The sequence below is a fragment of the Diaphorina citri genome, unplaced genomic scaffold (genome assembly GCF_000475195.1).
Source record: "Diaphorina citri unplaced genomic scaffold, Diaci psyllid genome assembly version 1.1 scaffold808, whole genome shotgun sequence".
NCBI classification, from domain to species: domain Eukaryota; kingdom Metazoa; phylum Arthropoda; class Insecta; order Hemiptera; family Psyllidae; genus Diaphorina; species Diaphorina citri.
In genome coordinates, this window is record NW_007378240.1 from 54,086 (window position 1) to 77,424 (window position 23,339).

Genomic DNA, 23,339 nt, shown 5'->3' on the forward strand with positions numbered 1-23,339 from the left:
CAGATTCCAAACTTTAGTCGCTCAGGCCTGTGATAAATGTGACTATCGTGAGAGTGTTAAGATGATTGCTGATACCACTGAGGTGAAGCTGAGGATCCTAGGCAAGTACGTTGTACAGATAACACCAGCATTCAAGTGTGCGGGTGTGTGGCCTCGCTCGGCCTCTCAATGGCCTCAACCCGACATCGCATGGCCACACCCTAGCATCGTAGCCGAGATCAAAGCAGAAGGATTTGACCTTCTATCCAAAGAAACATTCAACATCACAGGGAAACAGTCAGCACTGGAGGGAGATGCTTGGGTGATGTCATTCTTGGAAGTAGAGAAACGTCTCCTGTTGGGAGGATGTCGACGGAAATGTCTAAGCGTTCTGAAAACGCTACGAAACCGACATTTAGATTTACCAGGCAACCCCATAACCAACTATTGTATGAAAAGTTTGTTACTCTATGAGTGTGAGAAACATCCCAGTGAGAATGATTGGGAAGATCATTGTGTAGGAGATAGAATCAATGGTATCTTTCTTCAACTGATATCTTGCTTGCAATGTAAGAGATGTCCGAACTATTTTGTACCACAGTTAGATTTATTCAAAGGCAAAACGCCAAGCTCTCTAGAAAATGCTGCCAAGCAAGTTTGGAGGTTAACTCGAGAGCTTTTGACAAATTCAAGCGCACTAGATAAACTATAGGTTTTTTACATTGAGGCATCTAATTCTGTATGACCAAAGGTTCATTGCAAAAGAATTTTCCTATTTGCTGATTGATAAAATATTGAAAATAATTAATGCTGTTAAAATATTTACGTCTTATTCACTTCATGTAACAGGAAATTCAAATTGATCTTTTCAGTTGCAGAGTTACGATTTTCATTACTTTTCCATATTTCCCCCAAGATCTCTCTATTTACTGGTATGTGTAAATTTTATTGTTTTTTTTTTTTTGCATTTTTATCCAATTTGTACATTTTTTGTTATTTATTTTCCAAGATTATTGTTTTAAATAAATACTTCTAGAAAAATCTTTGATATATAAAAAATATCCGAGTGTCGTCCTTGTTTGTATTCGATTAGTTTTACTCTCAAACAACAGGCGAAAATTTAGAGCTGAAAAGGATTTGAACTGAGAATTCAAAATCTTTAGAACTTAGGTAGATACCGAATGATATCAAAAGAACTGTGTATGTAACTATAACTATGTTATAGCTATCAACAGATGGATTCATTTCTTCACACATATACTGGGAATGTATGAAAGCCCGATCCTTATAAGAAGATGTAAGCTAACTTTAAGTCCATAAAAAAGAAGAAAAAAATCGAACAAAGTTCATTTCTTGGAAATTAATGTTACAAGTGTTCAAAGTGATTTTAAAAATCATTACATGGATTTTTATGGGGATCGTAAAAATGAAGAATTGATCAAGTTTTTAGGTACTTGCCAGTTTTTATTGACTTTTTGATTTCTTAATCAGCCTCATTTCCACAATGAGCCATTGAAAACAAATTTGGGCATGCGGTCAGGTCGATGTAAAGGTGCTATTAACTGTTCTGACATCAGCAGATCAAGGTTGGGTGTGAGCAAAATCGAAGAAACCGCTTCTTATGGAACCAATTGTTTTCGATATCGCTATGGATGATTGGTACGCTAATGTGGCCATCCTATACCAATGATACAGGCCACAAAGGCGAGATAAACCCACGTTAAAGTCACAACATAATTCCAAATCCAATGGAGTCGGGATTTAGCCATTGAAAGATGTACCACATCATAATCAAGAGTGTTACAATGGAACTATTTACGAGCTCTCATAAACAGACTGTCTTCAGTTCAGGCCATAACTTTCAGACATAGAGTTGCGAGTTCAGTGTTGTTAACACAAATGACAATAAATAATAACAAACACGTAAACTCATGGTAAACACATAAAATCTATGACAGAGATGTTCTTTTGACAATTTTTAAAGTCACTGATTGATTCACCAGGCGAATACGAATGTTTCAAGTATACCATGATAAGATTGTCATTTACGACATTGTTCCCTCAAACTTAAGGACGATTCCCGAGGGACAGAGTATTAGAGTATATCGGTTGTGAAATTTCAAAATCTCTATCCAGAGCTTTGAACTTTCATCACGAGATTTATGGCTCCAAGAACATGATGACAGACGAAGGCATGAATCATATTTCATAATTGTCGTTCCTAAGTTTGAGCAGCTTTGAAGAAACTTCAAACAAAAATAACAAAATCAAATTGCTGGACGAAGAATGCACTTGTGGAAATGGAATGAGGAGAACGTAGATTTGGTCGGGATTGGGAATGTCAGGATATGGGTATTTACGAGTAGAATAACCAAACATGTACTGGAGACTTCTGCAAAATAAGATAGGGGTTGGAATCGCCAATATGACAGCTCGGACATCAATGACATCATACGTACAAACATTTTTTTTCCCTCCGTCTTCTCCAAAAGAATGCAATAGTTGCACATTGTTTTTGCACTGGGTTTTGGACTTGTCAAACCAGTTCCCGAGAGTTTTTTTCCCCTCTGCCACAATCAATAAATGTGAAGAAGTTTACAGATTGACATCACCATTATATTTGATTCGGTCATCATTATTCGCGAGCGGAAAAAGTAAAGAAGAATAAATTGAATGGAGATTTATGGCACCAAGAGCATGATGACAGACGAAGGCATGAATCATATTTCATAATTGTCGTTCCTAAGTTTGAGCAGCTTTGAAGAAACTTCAAACAAAAATAACAAAATCAAATTGCTGGACGAAGAATGCACTTGTGGAAATGGAATGAGGAGAACGTAGATTTGGTCGGGATTGGGAATGTCAGGATATGGGTATTTACGAGTAGAATAACCAAACATGTACTGGAGACTTCTGCAAAATAAGATAGGGGTTGGAATCGCCAATATGACAGCTCGGACATCAATGACATCATACGTACAAACATGATCAGGATTCTCACAAATAATCAGGAGACAACATCACAGAAAAATACGTCGGAATCAATGATACCAGGAGGATTATGAACGTGAAAAGCTTTAATGAAAATACATTTCCAACAATAACTAAAAGTAGCACCATTCGATTCCGCGTGAAAAATTACATGGGATCATCTATTCACTTGCTTATTTTGTAACGGTTCACGAATAAAAGGGAAATTTGTTGACACAGGGAAGTATCGAACCCGCAACTTCTCAACCGCCCCTCTGCCACAATCAATAAATGTGAAGAAGTTTACAGATTGACATCACCATTATATTTGATTCGGTCATCATTATTCGCGAGCGGAAAAAGTAAAGAAGAATAAATTGAATGGAGATTTATGGCACCAAGAGCATGATGACAGACGAAGGCATGAATCATATTTCATAATTGTCGTTCCCAAGTTTGAGCTTAACTATATGAAGAAACTTCAAACAAAGAGAACAAAATCAAATTGCTGGACGAAGAATGCACTTGTGGAAATGGAATGAGGAGAACGTAGGTTTGGTCGGGATTGGGAATGTCAGGATATGGGTATTTACGAGTAGAATAACCAAGCATGTACTGGAGACTTCTGCAAAATAAGATAGGGGTTGGAATCGCCAATATGACAGCTCGGACATCAATGACATCATACGTACAAACAAGATCAGTATTTCTCACAAATAATCGGGAGCCAACATCACAGAAAAATACGTCGGAATCAATGATACCAGGAGGATTATGAACGTGAAAAGCTTTAATGAAAATACATTTCCAACAATAGAAGAAAAAAATCGAACAAAGTTCATTTCTTGGAAATCAAAGTTACAAGTGTTCAAAGTTATTTCAAAAATCATTACATGGATTTTTATGGGGATCGTAAAAATGAAGAATTGATCAAGTTTTTAGGTACTTGCCAGTTTTTATTGACTTTTTGATTTCTTAATCAGCCTCATTTCCACAATGAGCCATTGAAAACGAATTTGGGCATGCGGTCAGGTCGATGTAAAGGTGCTATTAACTGTTCTGGCATCAGCATATCAAGGTTGGGTGAGAGCAAAATCGAAGAAACCGCTTGTTATGGAACCGTTTGTTTTCGGTATCGCTATGGATGATTGGTACGCTAATGTGGCCATCCTATACCAATGATACAGGCCACAAAGGCGAGATAAACCCACGTTAAAAGTCACAACATAATTCAAACCCAATGGAGTCGGGATTTAGCCATTGAAAGATGTACACAACATCATAATCAAGAGTGTTACAATGGAACTATTTACGAGCTCTCATAAACAGACTGTCTTCAGTTCAGGCCATAACTTTCAGACATAGAGTTGCGAGTTCAGTGTTGTTACACAAATGACAATAAATAATAACAAACACGTAAGTACCTCATGGTAAACACATAAAATCTATGACAGAGATGTTCTTTTGACAATTTTTAAGTCACTGATTGATTCACAGCACAGGCGAATACGAATGTTTCAAGTATACCCATGATAAGATTGTCATTTACGACACTGTTCCCTCAAACTTAAGACGATTCCGAGGGACAGAGTATAGAGTATATCGGTTGTGAAATTTCAAAATCCTATCCAGAGCTTTGAACTTTCATCACCATATTGGTAAGTCTAAAATAAGAGGTCTGTAGCTCGAAGAATCTACTCCTAACTTCTTCTATTCATTTCGATGTCGGCATTGTTGGCTATTAGTACTCATAAAAACTGAAAGGAAAATCCCAGCTCGGATGTCACAAGCTTGAAACCAAACAGGACTAGAATCTCACAATAGAAATAATTAATAGGTGCTCATGGTCACATCTGTGGACGCAGAACATTCTACAAGATCTTCAGCATAATCATCTCAACATACCGGTCGCTATGCTTGGTAGATATTTTTGACGCTTCCAAAGCAGAACAATGCGCGAGCGTTAATAAAATTGTTGTCACTCCAGGTGAAACCAGTCGGGATTTTTTTTCCCTCCGTCTTCTCCAAAAGAATGCAATAGTTGCACATTGTTTTTGCACTGGGTTTTGGACTTGTCAAACCAGTTCCCGAGAGTTTTTTTCCCCTCTGCCACAATCAATAAATGTGAAGAAGTTTACAGATTGACATCACCATTATATTTGATTCGGTCATCATTATTCGCGAGCGGAAAAAGTAAAGAAGAATAAATTGAATCGAGATTTATGGCTCCAAGAACATGATGACAGACGAAGGCATGAATCATATTTCATAATTGTCGTTCCCAAGTTTGAGCTTAACTATATGAAGAAACTTCAAACAAAGAGAACAAAATCAAATTGCTGGACGAAGAATGCACTTGTGGAAATGGAATGAGGAGAACGTAGGTTTGGTCGGGATTGGGAATGTCAGGATATGGGTATTTACGAGTAGAATAACCAAGCATGTACTGGAGACTTCTGCAAAATAAGATAGGGGTTGGAATCGCCAATATGACAGCTCGGACATCAATGACATCATACGTACAAACAAGATCAGTATTTCTCACAAATAATCGGGAGCCAACATCACAGAAAAATACGTCGGAATCAATGATACCAGGAGGATTATGAACGTGAAAAGCTTTAATGAAAATACATTTCCAACAATACGAAATCACACAACCAAAAATTGCTGAAGCCATCCTAAACGAATACCCACACATGTACGCATGAGTGAAAATATGGATGTTTTCCAACTTTCAAACAAACCTTGCGGAACGGAACGATTTTGTGAGAGGAAAAAAATACACCAAAGTCCAAACAGATCTGAGAGAGTTTGTCACAAAATAAATTATTGTTCATTGCAAAAGGTTTTTTTTATGTTTAATGGGGAAATACCTACATAGATATAATGTTTGATGCAGAGAAAAAAATCTGGTGTGAACATCACACGACTTTCTATTACATTTGCGGAATACGTATTTGAAAAAAAAAAAAAAAAAGGTTTTTTTTATGTTTAATGGGGAAATACCTACATAGATATAATGTTTGATGCAGAGAAAAAAAGTAAAGAAACACATAGCCGCCAGAACATAAATAATGCAACGAGAGAGTGAGAGAAGTGAACAGAGAAACAGAGGAAGAAGTGAAACACATAGCCGCCAGAACATAAATAATGCAACGAGAGAGTGAGAGAAGTGAACAGAGAAACAGAGGAAGAAGTAAAAAATGGGCGTATAGCAAGAGTTGAACATAAAGTTGTACAAGGCGGAGTCTAACAATCAATGATAATCGCAAAAGGGGAATTGAAGCCACCGCAGAAAGAAGGATCTGTGAAGCCTGTGTCAGTGCTAGTAGTGAAGAAATGAAACTCGGTGTGTCGCGTGTTATCAAGCGGGCTGTCAATCAGGGAGGAAAATAACCGACCTGGCGAAGGGAACAATGTTTTCAAAGGAAGAAGTGAATATTTTTCTCAGAGAAAATAATAATATTAGATTATTTTCATTATAAACATTTCTTGCGTATTAGACTTGACGTGAAAAATAAAACCGTTGGATAATACTTTCTGAAACGTGCTCTATATTTTCCGTTACATAAAAGTTTACAAGGATTTCAGTGTGCTGTGTTTTTATAACCTCATTTAAAATGTTGGTGCCATCGGACATGATGGCTGCTCAGTCCAAGATTTTGTATCAACTCAACAAGTATTATGGAGAACGAGTACAAACAAGGAAAGCTAGTATTGCTAAGACAATCCGTGAAGTATGTAAAGTTGTGCAGGATGTGTTACGAGAAGTGGAGGTGCAGGAACCAAGGTTCATCTCTTCCCTTACAGAGTGTAACGGTAGATTTGAAGGATTGGATGTTATAACACCTACAGAGTTTGAAGTAGTGCTTTACCTCAATCAGATGGGAGAGTTGAACTTTGTGGATGATGGCTCACTGCCTGGATGTGCTGTTCTGAAGCTAAGTGATGGTAGGAAGAGGAGTATGTCCCTCTGGGTGGAGTTCATAACAGCTAGTGGCTATCTATCCGCCAGGAAGATTCGCTCCAGATTCCAAACTTTAGTCGCTCAGGCCTGTGATAAATGTGACTATCGTGAGAGTGTTAAGATGATTGCTGATACCACTGAGGTGAAGCTGAGGATCCTAGGCAAGTATGTTGTACAGATAACACCAGCATTCAAGTGTGCGGGTGTGTGGCCTCGCTCGGCCTCTCAATGGCCTCAACCCGACATCGCATGGCCACACCCTAGCATCGTAGCCGAGATCAAAGCAGAAGGATTTGACCTTCTATCCAAAGAAACATTCAACATCACAGGGAAACAGTCAGCACTGGAGGGAGATGCTTGGGTGATGTCATTCTTGGAAGTAGAGAAACGTCTCCTGTTGGGAGGATGTCGACGGAAATGTCTAAGCGTTCTGAAAACGCTACGAAACCGACATTTAGATTTACCAGGCAACCCCATAACCAACTATTGTATGAAAAGTTTGTTACTCTATGAGTGTGAGAAACATCCCAGTGAGAATGATTGGGAAGATCATTGTGTAGGAGATAGAATCAATGGTATCTTTCTTCAACTGATATCTTGCTTGCAATGTAAGAGATGTCCGAACTATTTTGTACCACAGTTAGATTTATTCAAAGGCAAAACGCCAAGCTCTCTAGAAAATGCTGCCAAGCAAGTTTGGAGGTTAACTCGAGAGCTTTTGACAAATTCAAACGCGCTAGATAAACTATAGGTTTTTTACATTGAGGCATCTAATTCTGTATGACCAAAAAGGTAGAGTTCATAACAGCTAGTGGCTATCTATCCGCCAGGAAGATGAGATCCAGATTCCAAACTCTAGTCGCTCAGGCCTGTGATAAATGTGCCAAAAAGGTTCATTGCAAAAGAATTTTCCTATTTGCTGATTGATAAAATATTGAAAATAATTAATGCTGTTATAATATTTACGTCTTATTCACTTCATGAAAAAGGAAATTCAAATTGATCTTTTCAGTTGCAGAGTTAGGATTTTCTTCACTTTTCCATATTTCCCCCGAAGATCTCTCTATTTACTGGTATTATTATTGTGTAAAATTTATTGTTTTTTGCATTTTTATCCAATTTGTACATTTTTGTTATTTTTTTCCCAAGATTATTGTTTTAAATAAATACTTCTAGAAAAATCTTTGATCTATAAAAAATATCCGAGTGTCCTTGTTGTGTATGACCAAAGGTTTGTTGCAAAAGAATTTTCCTATTTGCTGATTGATAAAATCTTGAAAATAAATTATGCTGTTATAATATTTACGTCTTATTCACTTCATGTAAAAGGAAATTCAAATTGATCTTTTCAGTTGCAGAGTTACGATTTTCTTCACTTTTCCATATTTCCCCCAAAGATCTCTCTATTTACTGGTATTATTAGTGTAAATTTTATTGTTTTTTGCAATTTTATTCAATTTGTACATTTTTTGTTATTTTTTTCCAAGATTATTGTTTTAAATAAATACTTCTAGAAAAATCTTTGATATATAAAAAATATCCGAGTGTCCTTGTTTGTATTCAATTAGTTTACTCTCAAACAGCAGGCGAAAATTTAGAGCTGAAAAGGATTTTAACTGAGAATTCAAAATCTTTAGAACTTAGGTAGATACCGAATGATATCAAAAGAACTGTGTATGTAACTATAACTATGTTATAGCTATCAACAGATGGATTCATTTCTTCACACATACTGGGAATGTATGAAAGCCCGATCCTTATAAGAAGATGTAAGCTAACTTTAAGTCCATAAAAAAGAAGAAAAAAATCGAACAAAGTTCATTTCTTGGAAATCAAAGTTACAAGTGTTCAAAGTTATTTCAAAAATCATTACATGGATTTTTATGGGGATCGTAAAAATGAAGAATTGATCAAGTTTTTAGGTACTTGCCAGTTTTTATTGACTTTTTGATTTCTTAATCAGCCTCATTTCCACAATGAGCCATTGAAAACAAATTTGGGCATGCGGTCAGGTCGATGTAAAGGTGCTATTAACTGTTCTGACATCAGCAGATCAAGGTTGGGTGTGAGCAAAATCGAAGAAACCGCTTCTTATGGAACCAATTGTTTTCGATATCGCTATGGATGATTGGTACGCTAATGTGGCCATCCTATACCAATGATACAGGCCACAAAGGCGAGATAAACCCACGTTAAACAGTAAGTGTTTTGGTCTTCATTCTATTATTTTCACTATTCAATGACACATTGTCCACGAAATTAACGGTGGACTTTAGGGAATCATCAAGAATTGAGAAAAAAATGGGTTCCTTGAAAAGGAGTTGAGTGGTCTCTAATTATTTATTTATTGAATGAAGGAATTAAGGAATAATGAAGTTTAACTGCTTCATCTGCTTGTGAATGTGGATGTCTAGATTAAGATAGAAACACTACAGCTCTTAAAAATACTGCCTTACAATATTATGGGCAAATATTGAAGTTTGTTTCTTTGTTTAATGCAATATTAGATATTAGAATTTTGTAAATAATTCATTCAGTTGACACGTTCGTTTAATTTTCACAAATGGCAAGTCTAAACTCTAAATCAAAAATTTCAAATTTCTCTCTCTAAATCAAAAGTTTTCAAGGTACCTAAATAAAATTGCTGAAATCAGTGTTCAGTGATGGTCTGATGGTCTTTTACCACAAAATCTCTCTACTCACATTTTTATTATCTTGTATATTTTGAAATATTTGGTTTTATCCCAACATACAATATTATGATTTCTTAAAATTCCTGTAAAATGATTAAAGATTACTTGCATCAATAAAAAACTCATGAAAATCAAATGAACAATGAAACTTATGTATTCTAATTTCCCATTTCGATAGCAAAATTTCATCAAAAAATTAATAAATAAAATGTGATAAATTGGTGAGCCACCTAGAAAATCATCGCTCCTTGGCGGTCAGTCCCAGTTTGAGGACCCCTGACCGAACGAGTACAGCACAAGATCTTCTTCGCGTTTATGATTCAAAGCGTGTAATTATGTTGGTTTAATCATAGTATTTAAACCTGGCTTGTTAACCAGTGCCCGGGGTTGGTCATTAACCTTGTCCGAGGAATCAGGAATGAATGGAGAGGATCTCGGACTGCTACGATATATCCGTGATGTGAACTATGCTGGTGAAATGTGGTGATTATACTATTTGAGTAATAGGAAGGACAATTTTTCACATGTTGATGAGTTACCGGCATCTAAAATGCTGAAAACTATGTATTCGATGTATGAAACTGTAAGAACGGGGGTCTCATTGTCCCGAAATCGAAGAGAGAATATTTGAGTAATAGGAAGGACAATTTTTCACATGTTGATAAGATACCGGCATCTAAAATGCTGAAAACTATGTATTCGATGTATGAAACTGTAAGAACGGGGGTCTCATTGTCCCGAAATCGAAGAGAGAATGAGGAAAAGGTTGGAGAAAGCAGCCCTTCCGAGAACAAACCTTATCTGTTTAGGAAAAAGCTCGCCCCGGACGAGAATCGAATCCACGACCTAGCGGTTTTAAAGGCAGGCGCGCTGTTATCTTCCATGCTAACTAGAAACTAGGCTAGCGCATTCAAATTTCTAACGGGACTTTTTCATGATTCTAAACAAATGCCCCCAGCTCCTTTTGATTCAAAAATTCCCTCCGGATTTGGCCGGAAGCAAATCTTTACGCCGGGAATAAACTGGTAAGGGACGGGAATAAATGGTCCCATACAATGAACTGAGATGTATGTCTCACCCTGTATTTTTACAAGATATTTATGATGTGTACATACGGCCTAGTTACTATGACGCGGCCATTGCTCTTAATCAAATTGATAAGGTGAGTGATGACACCCTTTTTTTCTTTGAGTTTTGATGTCTCTATTAGTGGCTGAAAGGAACTTTGCACACGATGCTCTGTGTTTAAATTACCTTAGGTTCTTTCCTAGAAGAGTCGGAACGGCTGGCTTTCTCCTATCCTGTCTTCCTTCTCTCTTCGATTTCGGGACGATAAGACCATAGCAGTTACAGTTCCCTCTGTCAAACCTCTTAAAAAAAAAAAAAAAGAAGAGTCTGGCTGGGTGACTCTAAACAGGGAGTAGACCAGCTTTTAGTCTGCTTGGGGAACTTTAGAGAGACCAGCTTAGTCCCTCCGTTCCTTCTGTCTGCCAAGCGTCTTGACAACTGTACCAGCGAGACAGGTTACAGATATTGTTTAGAGAGGAAGGCCTTGTCTAGTCTCTGAGGCGCGAGGTTTCAGCGTCATCAGCCGGTGTAGAAACTAGAACAATAGATAGAAGATATCTAGTATCTATCTATCTATCTACTTAATTCAAAGGATCTGATAAATAGGGTAAGTGTACCATTTATTCGCCCACCTAAAAAACGTACCCTTTATTGGCCCACCTGTACCATACGCGCATACGCCACATAAGTCTGAACTCGACGAACTTTTTCAAGATCTAATTTTATCAAAAGAAAGGGCTTAAAGACTGCTATCGAACCATTGCTATTCAAAAATTGTAGTCATAAAAACAAAAATTAGAAACAAATAAATGTGGGCAGGTAGGCCAATAAATGGTACGTTTTTTACTTTCCTTATCCTATAGGAAGGAAAGTAATGTAATCGGGTCAAATTTTCGATGGTCAGTTTTTAGTGTCAAAAACACGCGATGCTTGGGTGATGTCATTCACAGATGTCGAGAGTAAACTGCTGATTGGTGGTTGCAGGAAGAAGTGTCTCAGTATTCTAAAAACATTGCGGGATCGTCATCTAGAGCTACCAGGAAATCCTGTAACCAACTATCACATGAAAACACTTCTGCTTTATGAGTGTGAAAAACATCCCAATGAATTGGAATGGGATGAATCTTGCCTAGGAGATAGAATCAATGGCATTCTCTTACAACTCATATCTTGTCTTCAAAGAAGTGTCTCAGTATTCTGAAAACATTGCGGGATCGTCATCTAGAACTACCAGGAAATCCTGTGACCAACTATCACATGAAAACACTTCTGCTTTATGAGTGTGAAAAACATCCCAATGAATTGGAATGGGATGAGTCTTGCCTAGGAGATAGAATCAATGGCATTCTCTTACAACTCATATCTTGTCTTCAATGCAGGCGGTGTCCCCATTACTTCCTGCCTCATCTAGATCTATTCAAAGGAAAATCACCAAGTGCTTTAGAAAATGCTGCAAAGCAAGTGTGGCGATTAACCCGGGAATTGCTAACAAATTCAAGAGCTCTGGATAAGCTCTAGTTCCTATAAAGTTAACATTAATCTACCCATCAGTATACGTCTCTTGTCAAGTGACACCATGGTTGTGATATTTACATTAAGTTAATTATATTATTCATTTCAAGTCACACAATTTTGTTTAAATGTGCGTCAAAGTACTTCTTCATATTTATAATAATTATTTTTTTCCTATAAAGTTAACATTAATCTACCCATCAGTATACGTCTCTTGTCAAGTGACACCATGGTTGTGATATTTACATTAAGTTATTTATATTATTCATTTCAAGTCACACAATTTTGTTTAAATGTGCGTCAAAGTACTTCTTCATATTTATAATAATTATTTTTTATTTTTCTTTACTAACCGATTCAATCTTTGTATTATTGTTTTGCTATTAAAATTTTGTTGTTTCACTAATTTTTTGTTAATACCTACCAATTACATGAGAATCAAGAACATTCAAGGAATACTCATTTCATTATTAATTTTTTTGTTAATACCTAATTACATGAGAATCAAGAACATTCAAGGAATACTCATTTCATTATTAAATTGTTTCATTATTAATATTGTTCTTGGATTATTTCAATTAATTGCTTGCAATGCCTATGTAGATTTTAGACCGTTTTTCTTTCTTAATAAGTGGTCATAATAATTTGTTGAAATTAATCACCTATGGCTTTTGTATGTTTAAATTTATCATGTAAGGATACTTCAAATACATGAACCCTGATTGATCACAGTAAGTGTTTTGGTCTTCATTCTATTATTTTCACTATTCAATGGCACATTGTCCACGAAATTAACGGTGGACTTTAGGGAATCATCAAGAATTGAGAAAACAAGCTGGGTCCGTCCCTCCGGGAATTGTTTGGCCCGTAGTTTATTCGATCGTGGTTAAAGAATACCTATGTACCTACCTAACTAATTTGTTTAATATTCAGTTTATTATTATTCTTGATTTGATTTTTTAATTTTACTTTCATGTAATGATTTAAAATCAAGACTAGAGAAATTTGGGCATGCGGTCAGGTCGATGTAAAGGTGCTATTAACTGTTCTGACATCAGCAGATCAAGGTTGGGTGTGAGCAAAATCGAAGAAACCGCTTCTTATGGAACCAATTGTTTTCGATATCGCTATGGATGATTGGTACGCTAATGTGGCCATCCTACCAATGATACAGGCCACAAAGGCGAGATAAACCCACGTTAAAGTCACAACATAATTCATACCCAATGGAGTCGGGATTTAGCCATTGAAAGATGTACACAACATCATGATCAAGAGTGTTACAATGGAACTATTTACGAGCTCTCATAAACAGACTGTCTTCAGTTCAGGCCATAACTTTCAGACATAGAGTTGCAGATATAGTGTGCAAGTCACCCATCCATTTATTGGCCTTCCTCGGCGTAGCTTAACATAGGTAACGCTAGGTTCCTTGAAAAGGAGTTGAGTGGTCTCTAATATTATTTATTTATTGAATGAAGGAATTAAGGAATAATGAAGTTTAACTGCTTCAACTGCTTGTGAATGTGGATGTCTAGATTAAGATAGAAACACTACAGCTCTTAAAAATACTGCCTTACAATATTATGGGCAAATATTGAATATTGTGAGATTCTAGTCCTGTTTGGTTTCAAGCTTGTGACATCCGAGCTGGGATTTTCCTTTCAGTTTTTATGAGTACTAATAGCCAACAATGCCGACATCGAAATGAATAGAAGAAGTTAGGAGTAGATTCTTCGAGCTACAGACCTCTTATTTTAGACTTACCAATATGGTGATGAAAGTTCAAAGCTCTGGATAGGATTTTGAAATTTCACAACCGATATACTCTATAATACTCTGTCCCTCGGAATCGTCTTAAGTTTGAGGGAACAGTGAAACCGATATACTCTATTATACTCTGTCCCTCGGAATCGTCTTAAGTTTGAGGGAACAGTGTCGTAAATGACAATCTTATCATGGGTATACTTGAAACATTCGTATTCGCCTGTGCTGTGAATCAATCAGTGACTTAAAAATTGTCAAAAGAACATCTCTGTCATAGATTTTATGTGTTTACCATGAGGTACTTACGTGTTTGAATCAATCAGTGACTTAAAAAATGTCAAAAGAACATCTCTATCATAGATTTTATGTGTTTACCATGAGGTACTTACGTGTTTGTTATTATTTATTGTCATTTGTGTAACAACACTGAACTCGCAACTCTATTGGAACAATTTCAAGCAATGATCTGAATGTTTTGCAATGCTATATTCTTTATGTACATTTAGGAGTAGGTTCGTACGGTCGTTGTAAATTTCATGCTACATTCTCTTTACAGTCTTTATTGCTGAATATTGCTAGGATTTTTCATGCCGTGGACCCCTATGCTGTTCTGATTATAGGCATTGTCACGATCTTTTTCAAATGCCTTGGTAGCCAACTGTAATGTAACTGTTATTCTGACAGAACGTTGTGATTATTGGATAATTATGGATGATGATTTTTTGATGACAGATCGGGAATATCGGGATCGAAAGAAAATTCCACGTCTTGACTGGGATTTGAAACGCGTCCTTCCCTTCCGTTTACCAGGCGAGAGTCCTAACACATTAGATCCCAAGTAGTTCTCCTAATACCCTAAGGCCAGCCACACTATCAGGTAGACCTGACAAGTACACCTGATCAAGTCCGCCTGTCAGGTCTACCTGATAGTTTGTATGCTCATCTTAATGGCCTAATAGTCTTAATTTCAAACGTCACAACCGGAAAACTCTCTTTTCTTCCAATACATTCCAGAGCAAACAAACACCAAAGTTCCTGCACAAGCCACGAGAACACAAGGAGAGAGGAAGGATTTTAATTTCTACCTCTGCGCCAGGACGTTTTGAAACATGAGCAGCGTCCAACATAATAATGGTTAATAACAATCAATACGTTATTGGAACGAAATTTACGATGTTTGCTCAGCAATAACAATCATAATTCCCAACCATCTCGATAATCTACGGAGAGAGGAGGTGAAGGGATAAAATATTTAATTAAACAAGACAGTCTGATGATGGGATGTGCTATCCAGCAGCTGACAGCTTGGTGGGGGGTCAATGAGCCTCATCTCTCGAGGCAAAGTGTCAGCAGACCTATAATTTCCTGGACTCGTCAATAAAGTTATGGGCTAATGCCTAGGTATGCGATGAGTTATGGGCCGGGGTGCCACCTCCTTGTGCCATAGCCAATATTAGCATATTTCATGGGTTTATATCGAAGCTGTGCTGGTCATGTTTGTTTACTATAACCTGGTGGCTAGTGCCCATAACCATACTGTGGGTATCTTTCCCCCGAGAGTATGAAATATTCATAAAATCAATGATTTTTTAAAGGGATGGTCCACAGAACACCCTCGATTCGCCGATAAGCTACCCACCTCGGCGCATGGGTGTATGAAAAAAGTGTTTGGCCGTATTTGGTGAAGAGGAATTTGGTGGTACTTGGTCTTGGTTGTGTGGTCGGTTCTATAAATTTGTACTCAGACTGTCTAATACTTCATTGTCTTGTCTTGAGAAATGGGAGTTGCTGAGCAGGAGTATGAGTAGAAAATCCTTTCCAACACCAATATATGGAAAACAACCAGCGTGCAGTATTCAGCAGTCTGAAAGCTTGTAAGAGGTATTAAAAGTAAAAGGAGACTCAAAAAGTCTTCATGGAAGCATCTTTCCAGCAACAAAATACCACGGATCATAGGACACTGAACAAGAACAAACCCCTACATACCTACACGTACAGGAACACAGGAGTAATATGCTAGCACTTTACAAAATTGAATTCCTGAATGTTTCCCTCAGGAATTTCTTTCCTCTTTAGTATAGGTCTTGTCGTCCCGACGAAGAGAGAAGGAATATAGGATAGAAGAAAACCAGCCGTTCCGAGAACGAACATGACTATGCGATGTCGACAGTGTAAACGCAACGCTCCGCTGCTTCAAAAATACGTCTAACCAAAATATCCTTTAGGTCCAAAAAATCCTTTGACGAAATTATTAGCATTAAAAGATTAATAAGTAGCTAATATCAATATTCATGATCATTACTATAACCACAACAATCGGAGATACAAATCGGAGACCGGCATTTGAAAAAGAAAACCCATAATGAGCAAGAATAACAATACTCTGTTATCATTTGATCCACAATATATACATTTCACAAAGCACAAAGGCTATTTATCTTTTGTTATTTTGACCGGTCTCAAACTTTTAATTGTAACCAAAAACGCCTCCAAAGGGTTCAAAAACGCGTCGGCTACTGTTTTGGGTTTTGGTGTCCTAAGCAGGCGCCACAAGGGTCTCCCTTGTCAATCAGAAAACGAGGTTAGAATGTAAACACACGACCTTTATTCGAAACAGAACCTTTTCTTTGGACCTTTTTTTTAAAAAAAAAAATAATAAATAAATAATACATCAAATTTCTAGACCCCAAATCTGACATTTTATTTGAATTCCGTATAAATAATTTGCTCAATATTTTTTCATTTCTCTCAAGGCCCAGAATATACATAAGCAGAAGCATGTAGGTAACTAGTAGCTAGTAACCCACCTCTGTGGGCGAGTGGTAAAGAGCTCTGGTGCTGGGTTCGAAACCCACTGAGACGGAAATTTTCTGACCAAACTATTCCATTCCTGGACAAACATGGATGTAAAAGAAAGTGCAGAGCTACGGTTTTGATGTTTGTGCTCTGAGATAAAACAAAAGGAGTAGGTATGCCATATTAAAATGTTTTAACAATATCGAGAAAGGCAATCTTTTCTACAAAGAGATTTTTCAGTTAAAGGGACTTTTCAGTCTCATCCCACCAGTATCAATGAGGTTATATTCCACAATAACAGGTGGCGTATTCCAGAGATCTCTCCCTCGTAAAGTCGAAATCCATGCAAAGGGTCCAGGGGATTTCGACTTATTTTCCACATCGCCGGAGCGTATCTCTCCCATATCACAGAGCTGGAGATGTAATTATCAAAACTACTGGGGGGAGAAGCTGAGGAACGCGGGTTCGAATTATGTTCGGCAAATCAAAAGGCTTAGGTGTAGGGGCAAACAGCCCTAAAGGATGGGTTAAGCTTCTATGAATCTACGTTTTCTACGGATCTACCATCCCTATATAAGGGAAATTGCCTTATCAATGGTTCTTTTCTGGTTAATGCTGTCCAATTACTCACTCTGTTTGTTACACCACTCAAAGGGAATCCCGAGTCCCAAGGAGCCTACTTTGGTACCCGCTGTTCTCGAGTGCACTCAGAATAGACCAGTATGGCAAAATAGATCGACTGGGCTCTCGTATTTTACGACCTTGCTTGTACGACTATAAACCATCCACGTATAAAACATGCTGGAAGAAAATAAAAAACCAAAAGACACACATTCTTACGACACATTGCTACAACATATAAATTAAAAAGAAATAAACAGTGATCTTCGCTCTCGAAGGGTCCTCCTCCTCGAAACACTTAATGTTCACCCCAGCTGTTTTAGTCAACACCTTAACTGAGTCCTCAAACATCATAAAATTAGTGTCATTACACCAAGGGAACACAATTGGACAGCATGAAGCAGAAAAGAACCATCCATAAGGGCTTAACCCCATACACAAAAAAGCCAACTTCAAGGTTTACGGGGCAAACGGCCCTAAAAGATAGGTTAACTTCTACAAATCCACCATCCATAGAGGCAAATGCCTGATCGATTGTTCTTTTCTTCTTAATACTGTCCAATTATCACTCCAAACAAGGGGATCCTGAGTCCCGAAGAGCCTACTTTGGTACTCGCTGTTCTCGAGTGCACTCAGAATAGACCAGTATGGCAAAATAGATCGACTGGGCTCTCGTATTTTACGACCTTGCATGTACGACTATAAACCATCCACGTATAAAACATGCTGGAAGAAAATAAAAAAACCAAAAGACACACATTCTTACGACACATTGCTACAACATATAAATTAAAAAGAAATAAACAGTGATCTTCGCTCTCGAAGGGAGATAATTTCTCGAAGAATAAAAATAACAAGAAAAAAGAAAAAAAGAAAAGAAAAAGAACAAGAACAAGAAAGAAGTAGGTAGGAAGAAAACGCGTTCATAAAAATTAAACGAAAATTAAGACTCACATAATTTAGAAAATAATGGGACGATTAAAAAAACTCGCTATGGGACAGTATGACATTTACAAACCTCCATAGTCCCATAGAGTGCAGGATTTCAAATTGAAATTTGCTGATGTGCTATTTGAGTAATAGGAAGGACAAATTTTCACATGTTGATAAGATACCGGCATCTAAAATGCTGAAAACTATGTATTCGATGTGTGAAACTGTAAGAGCGGAGGTCTCATTGTCCCGAAATCGAAGAGAGAATGAGGAAAAGGTTGGAGAAAGCCAGCCCTTCCGAGAACAAACCGTATCTGTTTAGGAAAAAGCTCGCCCCGGACGAGAATCGAATCCGCGACTTAGCGGTTTTAAAGGCAGGCGCGCCGTTATCTTCCATGCTAACAAGAAACTAGGCTAGCGCATTCAAATTTCTAACGGGACTTTTTCATGATTCTAAACAAATTCCCCCAGCTCCCTTTGATTCAAAAATTCCCTCCGGATTTGGCCGGAAGCAAATCTTTACGCCGGGAATAAACTGGTAAGGGACGGGAATAAATGGTCCCAGGGAGACCTTATAGAATTTTGTTTTGACTGAAATGTCGGCAAGTTCATCACACGGGTAACACACAACAGTTTCTGACACATGGTCTTCTTTTGTTTCCCAAATAGTGAGTGACATATTATGCTGATATTGCTTCTGATTTGTTTTTATCACAACATACAACAGTTTCTGACACATGGTCTTCTTTTGTTTCCCAAATAGTGAGTGACATATTATGCTGATATTGCTTCTGATTTGTTTTTATCAAAAAACAAAATAGGGAGGAGGGAGGGATATAATTAGTGTATGCAACATGTTTGAAATAATTTTGTTTTTCTCATTCAAGAAATAAAAGAGTAATAATTAGGGCTCTTTTTAAGTTCCTTTTTTGTACTTCATTCTATGTTTGAAATAATTTTGTTTTTCTCATTCAAGAAATAAAACAGTAATAATTACCTAGGGCTCTTTTTAAGTTCCTTTTTTGTACTTCATTAATTCTTTGCTGATGAAGATGAATTTCATTTCCTCTGGAACCCGGTAATTGTATTTCTAAAACTTGTACTTGAATTTGATGAGAAATTTGGAAAATGTATTTCTAAAACTTGTTTGCAAGAAATTTGGTAAATGTTGTTTATGAGAAGTGTGGAAAATCTAGCTCGTACCTACTATCAATCATCAATGGTCCTTGGGTCAAAAGCGACCATGAAGCATTTTGAAAAACTCAAAATTCAATCGTTCAAATCATCATCACATAGAGGAAACACACTTGACTTCAAACAGAATCCTGATGGCAAAAACAAGACCTCACTGCAAACTCACACTTCCAAACCCTTCCTCCTCAAAACACTCAATGTTCACCCCAGCTGTTTTAGTCAACACCTTAACTGAGTCCTCAAACATCATAAAATTAGTGTCATTACACTGAGTGCTCTTGAAAGAAGAGGAAGAGGAAGAAGAAGAAGAAGAAGAAGAAAAGAAAAAAAGAAGTAGGTAAAAGAAAAAGCGACCATAAAATTAAACGAAAATTAAGACTCACATAATTTAGAAAATAATGGGACGATTAAAAAAACTCGCTATGGGACAGTATGACATTTACAAACCTCCATAGTCCCATAGAGTGCAGGATTTCAAATTGAAATTTGCTGTGCTATCACATATTCCATCTTAAATACTAAAGTGAGTCTGAGGGCAAAAAATCAAACTGTTTTTGATATACCTACCTTAAACGTGTGAACAAAATGGTCCCACAACAAAGTGCTTCGTTGAGAGGGCCCAAAACCGGGTACATAGTACATACTTAGTTTTTTAACCCATCTGGCAGAAAAGCTAATAGCAAACATTTAGGGGAAGGTAATAAAAATCAATCCGAACTTTCGGACACCGTCGGCTGACTGATTTCGGAAAGAGTATCCATCTGTTTTGAACCTATTAGTGAAAAACTTGAGGCCTGTACAGGTAAAAAGCTTAGAACCTTATCCACACATTCTTCTCCTTTGTTTCAATTCATATCTTGTACATCTTGCTTCTTTCATCTCCCTCCACCCCAGTTTAATCTCTAAACAGAAAAAAAACCATAAATCTCAAAAAAGTACGCATCCAATCCAACTTATTCTCTTCCCTCTTTTCCTTCTCATCCTCTCCCACCCCTCCTATCATCTTCCTCCCTTCTTCATCCTCTCCCCTCAGTCCCATATTTTTTCCTCTTAATGGTACCCATTGGGGACGTAATCAAATTTGTATTTAATCTGGAAGGCTCCTTTGTTTCAATCCATATCTTGAACATCTTGCTTCTTTCATCTCCCTCCACCCCAGTTTCATTTCTAAACAGAAAAAACCCCATAAATCTCGAAAAAAGTACGCATCCAATCCAACTTATTCTCTTCCCTCTTTTCCTTCTCATCCTCTCCCACCCCTCCTATTATCTTCCTCCCTTCCCCTCTCTTCTTCATCCTCTCCCCTCAGTCCCATATTTTTTCCTCTTAATGGTACCCATTGGGGACGTAATCAATTTTTTTTTCTTCCGTTAATTGCCTCACAAATTTGATAATTCCCTTGCTTTTCTTTTCTTCTAAAATTGTCTAAGAAGGCGCCTCTTATCTTATCTTTCATTCCTTGTTCTTTTAGAGATATCCTTTAGGATTTTTGTTACTTTCGATAGAAATTAAATTTAGTTAGTTAGGAAGGTAATTGGACTAATTAGGGCAACCTTCCATTTTCTATTTCCAAAAGATACCTACCTATTGGAAATTATTTAGCCATTAAAGTCGAGGCCAGAGATCTTGTGAACACTCCATCGAAGAAGAAATTAAAGGATTCGCAGAAAGGACACAACTTACCCCAGCAAAATGATATTTTTTAGTGAAACTTTCATGTGTGAATAAGAAAGAAGTAAGAGTTCAAGGAGCTAGCCTATTTAATTAGGGTAGCACGCCTGCCTAGTGCTAGGTCGGGGGTTCGATTCTAGGTCGGCGCGAAATTTATTCTAAACAGATAAGGCTTGTTCTAAGAACGGCCGGCTTTCTCCTATCAGTCCTATCCCATTCTCTTTCTCTCGATTTCTGGACTAAAGGACCTCCGTTGTGTTACATTTCCCCCTATCAAACTACATATGTATTAAAAAAAAAAAAAAAAAAAAAAAAAACCCCGGAAACCCCGGGGTTGTTTTTATCCTAGGGGATGGGGGTGGTGGAAAGGGAGGTGGCGAAGGAGGGGGAAGGGAGGGGGAGAGAGAATGGAGACGAGGGGGAGAGGGGATTGTGCGAAGTGTTATGTTACAGATTAACAAAAATGTGGAGTGGAAAGTGTTTTGTGTATATGTTTTTCCGAATGTTTTTGTGTTTTTCATTTATGATCTGTGTATTGATTGATGTTGCTCTCTGGAGAGGATGAGGAGAGAGAGAGAGAGAGGGAAGGGGAAGAAAAGGGTCAAACATGATTTATAATCCAAAGGGCTAAAATTGTAAAACAAGGGCCATAATAGTGTGAATGTTTTTGTGTGTTTTTCATTTATGATCTCTGTATTGATTGATGTTGCTCTCTGGAGAGGATGAGGAGAGAGAGAGAGGGAAGGGGAAGAAAAGGGTCAAACATGATTTATAATCCAAAGGGCTAAAATTGTAAAACAAGGGCCATATTAATAGTGGAAGTCCCACAACGATATCATGTTTTTTTTTCCTCCCAATTTTGGCCTTAGTAATTTGTTTCAAACCATATCTTTTCAATATTTACTAAGGAAATTTTAGTTGAGTATAATATTCTCATCTCTCACACATTGTTGTCCACAGGGAGAGGGAGTCTCATTACATTCATTAGTGAAGTTTAGTATTAGACGTATGTCAGGGATCAGGTTACTAATATGTTTGCTTCAAATTGCTCCTATAGCCTTTAGTATTTTGTACACAAAACTATAGCATAATAAAGTCCAAGCAAGTGATCTTGTCCGAAATCGAATTGAGCATATTGCAGTGTCTCTTATCAGAGACAATAATTGAGCATCATAATATGCTTAGGCCCAAAAAATTGACAGAAAAGAGCAAAATCTAAAATTTCTCTCACATCATTTTATGATTATCTCTTTTCTCTTTCTCACCTAATTGAACTGTGTGGCACAAACAAATCGAATTTCCATTTCCCTCTTGTTTCCAATCGAATAGTTTCAGCATCATGTGTATTCAACTTAATTATACGCGCATCAAAACTTTGATTCCAAATTTAAATGACCCGTATGCCGCTATGCCCCCTTCTTCCCCTAAAATATTTCTAATGTGTGTCAGCATTGAGAGAATTTCACAGCCATTTGACGGAAATGATTAGATTGAGATTTCTTTTCAATATTTACCAAGAAAATTTTAGTTGAAAATATTCTCATCTCTCACACATTGTTGTCCAGGGAGAGGGAGTCTCATTACATTCATTAGTGAAGTATTAGACGTTTGTCAGGGTCAGGGATCAGGTTACTAATATGTATGTTTGCTTCAAATTGCTCCAATAGGCTAGAACCTTGGGTATTTTGTACACAAAACTATGGCATAATAAGTTGATTAGGCCCAAATGATCTTGTCTCAAATCGAATGAAGCATATTGTGTCTCTTATCAGAGTTAATAAATGAGCATTATATGCTTACGTCCAAAAATTGATGAAAAGAGACAAAACGAGCAAAATTTGAAATTTCTCTCACATCATTTTATGATTATCTCTTTTCTCTTTCTCACCTAATTATTTCTCTCGTGTTCACCAGACGAGAAGAAGATGGTTTAATAAGGTCCAAGCAAGTGATCTTGTCCGAAATCGAATTAAGCATATTGCAGTGTCTCTTATCAGAGACAATAATTGAGCATCATAATATGCTCAGGCCCAAAAAATTGACAGAAAAGAGCAAAATCTAAAATTTCTCTCACATCATTTTATGATTATCTCTTTTCTCTTTCTCACCTAATTATTTCTCTCGTGTTCACCAGACGAGAAGAAGATGGAAGATATTACCTCAGT

General features: G+C 37.2%; 3 protein-coding genes across 3 annotated transcripts in view; all 3 read left to right on the forward strand.

Moving 5' to 3' along the window:
- LOC103512198 (protein mab-21-like) lies at positions 1 to 883 on the forward strand. Its single transcript, XM_026825746.1, has one exon. It carries the CDS (start codon positions 62 to 64, stop codon positions 689 to 691), a length of 630 nt encoding a protein of 209 aa, XP_026681547.1. The 5' UTR covers positions 1 to 61; the 3' UTR covers positions 692 to 883.
- A 5,245-nt stretch (positions 884 to 6,128) lies between these two features.
- The window catches only part of LOC103512199 (protein mab-21-like), a 29,941-nt gene continuing 12,730 nt past the window's right edge, over positions 6,129 to 23,339 (forward strand). Inside the window, exon 1 of the mRNA XM_008476954.3 lies at positions 6,129 to 6,520. The gene's annotated coding sequence lies outside the window, so the exon portion shown is untranslated. The remainder of the gene's footprint in view (positions 6,521 to 23,339) is intronic.
- LOC103512196 (protein mab-21-like) lies at positions 6,520 to 7,862 on the forward strand. Its single transcript, XM_017445306.2, has 2 exons — positions 6,520 to 7,711; positions 7,811 to 7,862. The coding sequence occupies exon 1, from the start codon at positions 6,573 to 6,575 to the stop codon at positions 7,668 to 7,670; it is 1,098 nt and encodes a 365-aa protein (XP_017300795.1). The 5' UTR covers positions 6,520 to 6,572; the 3' UTR covers positions 7,671 to 7,711; positions 7,811 to 7,862.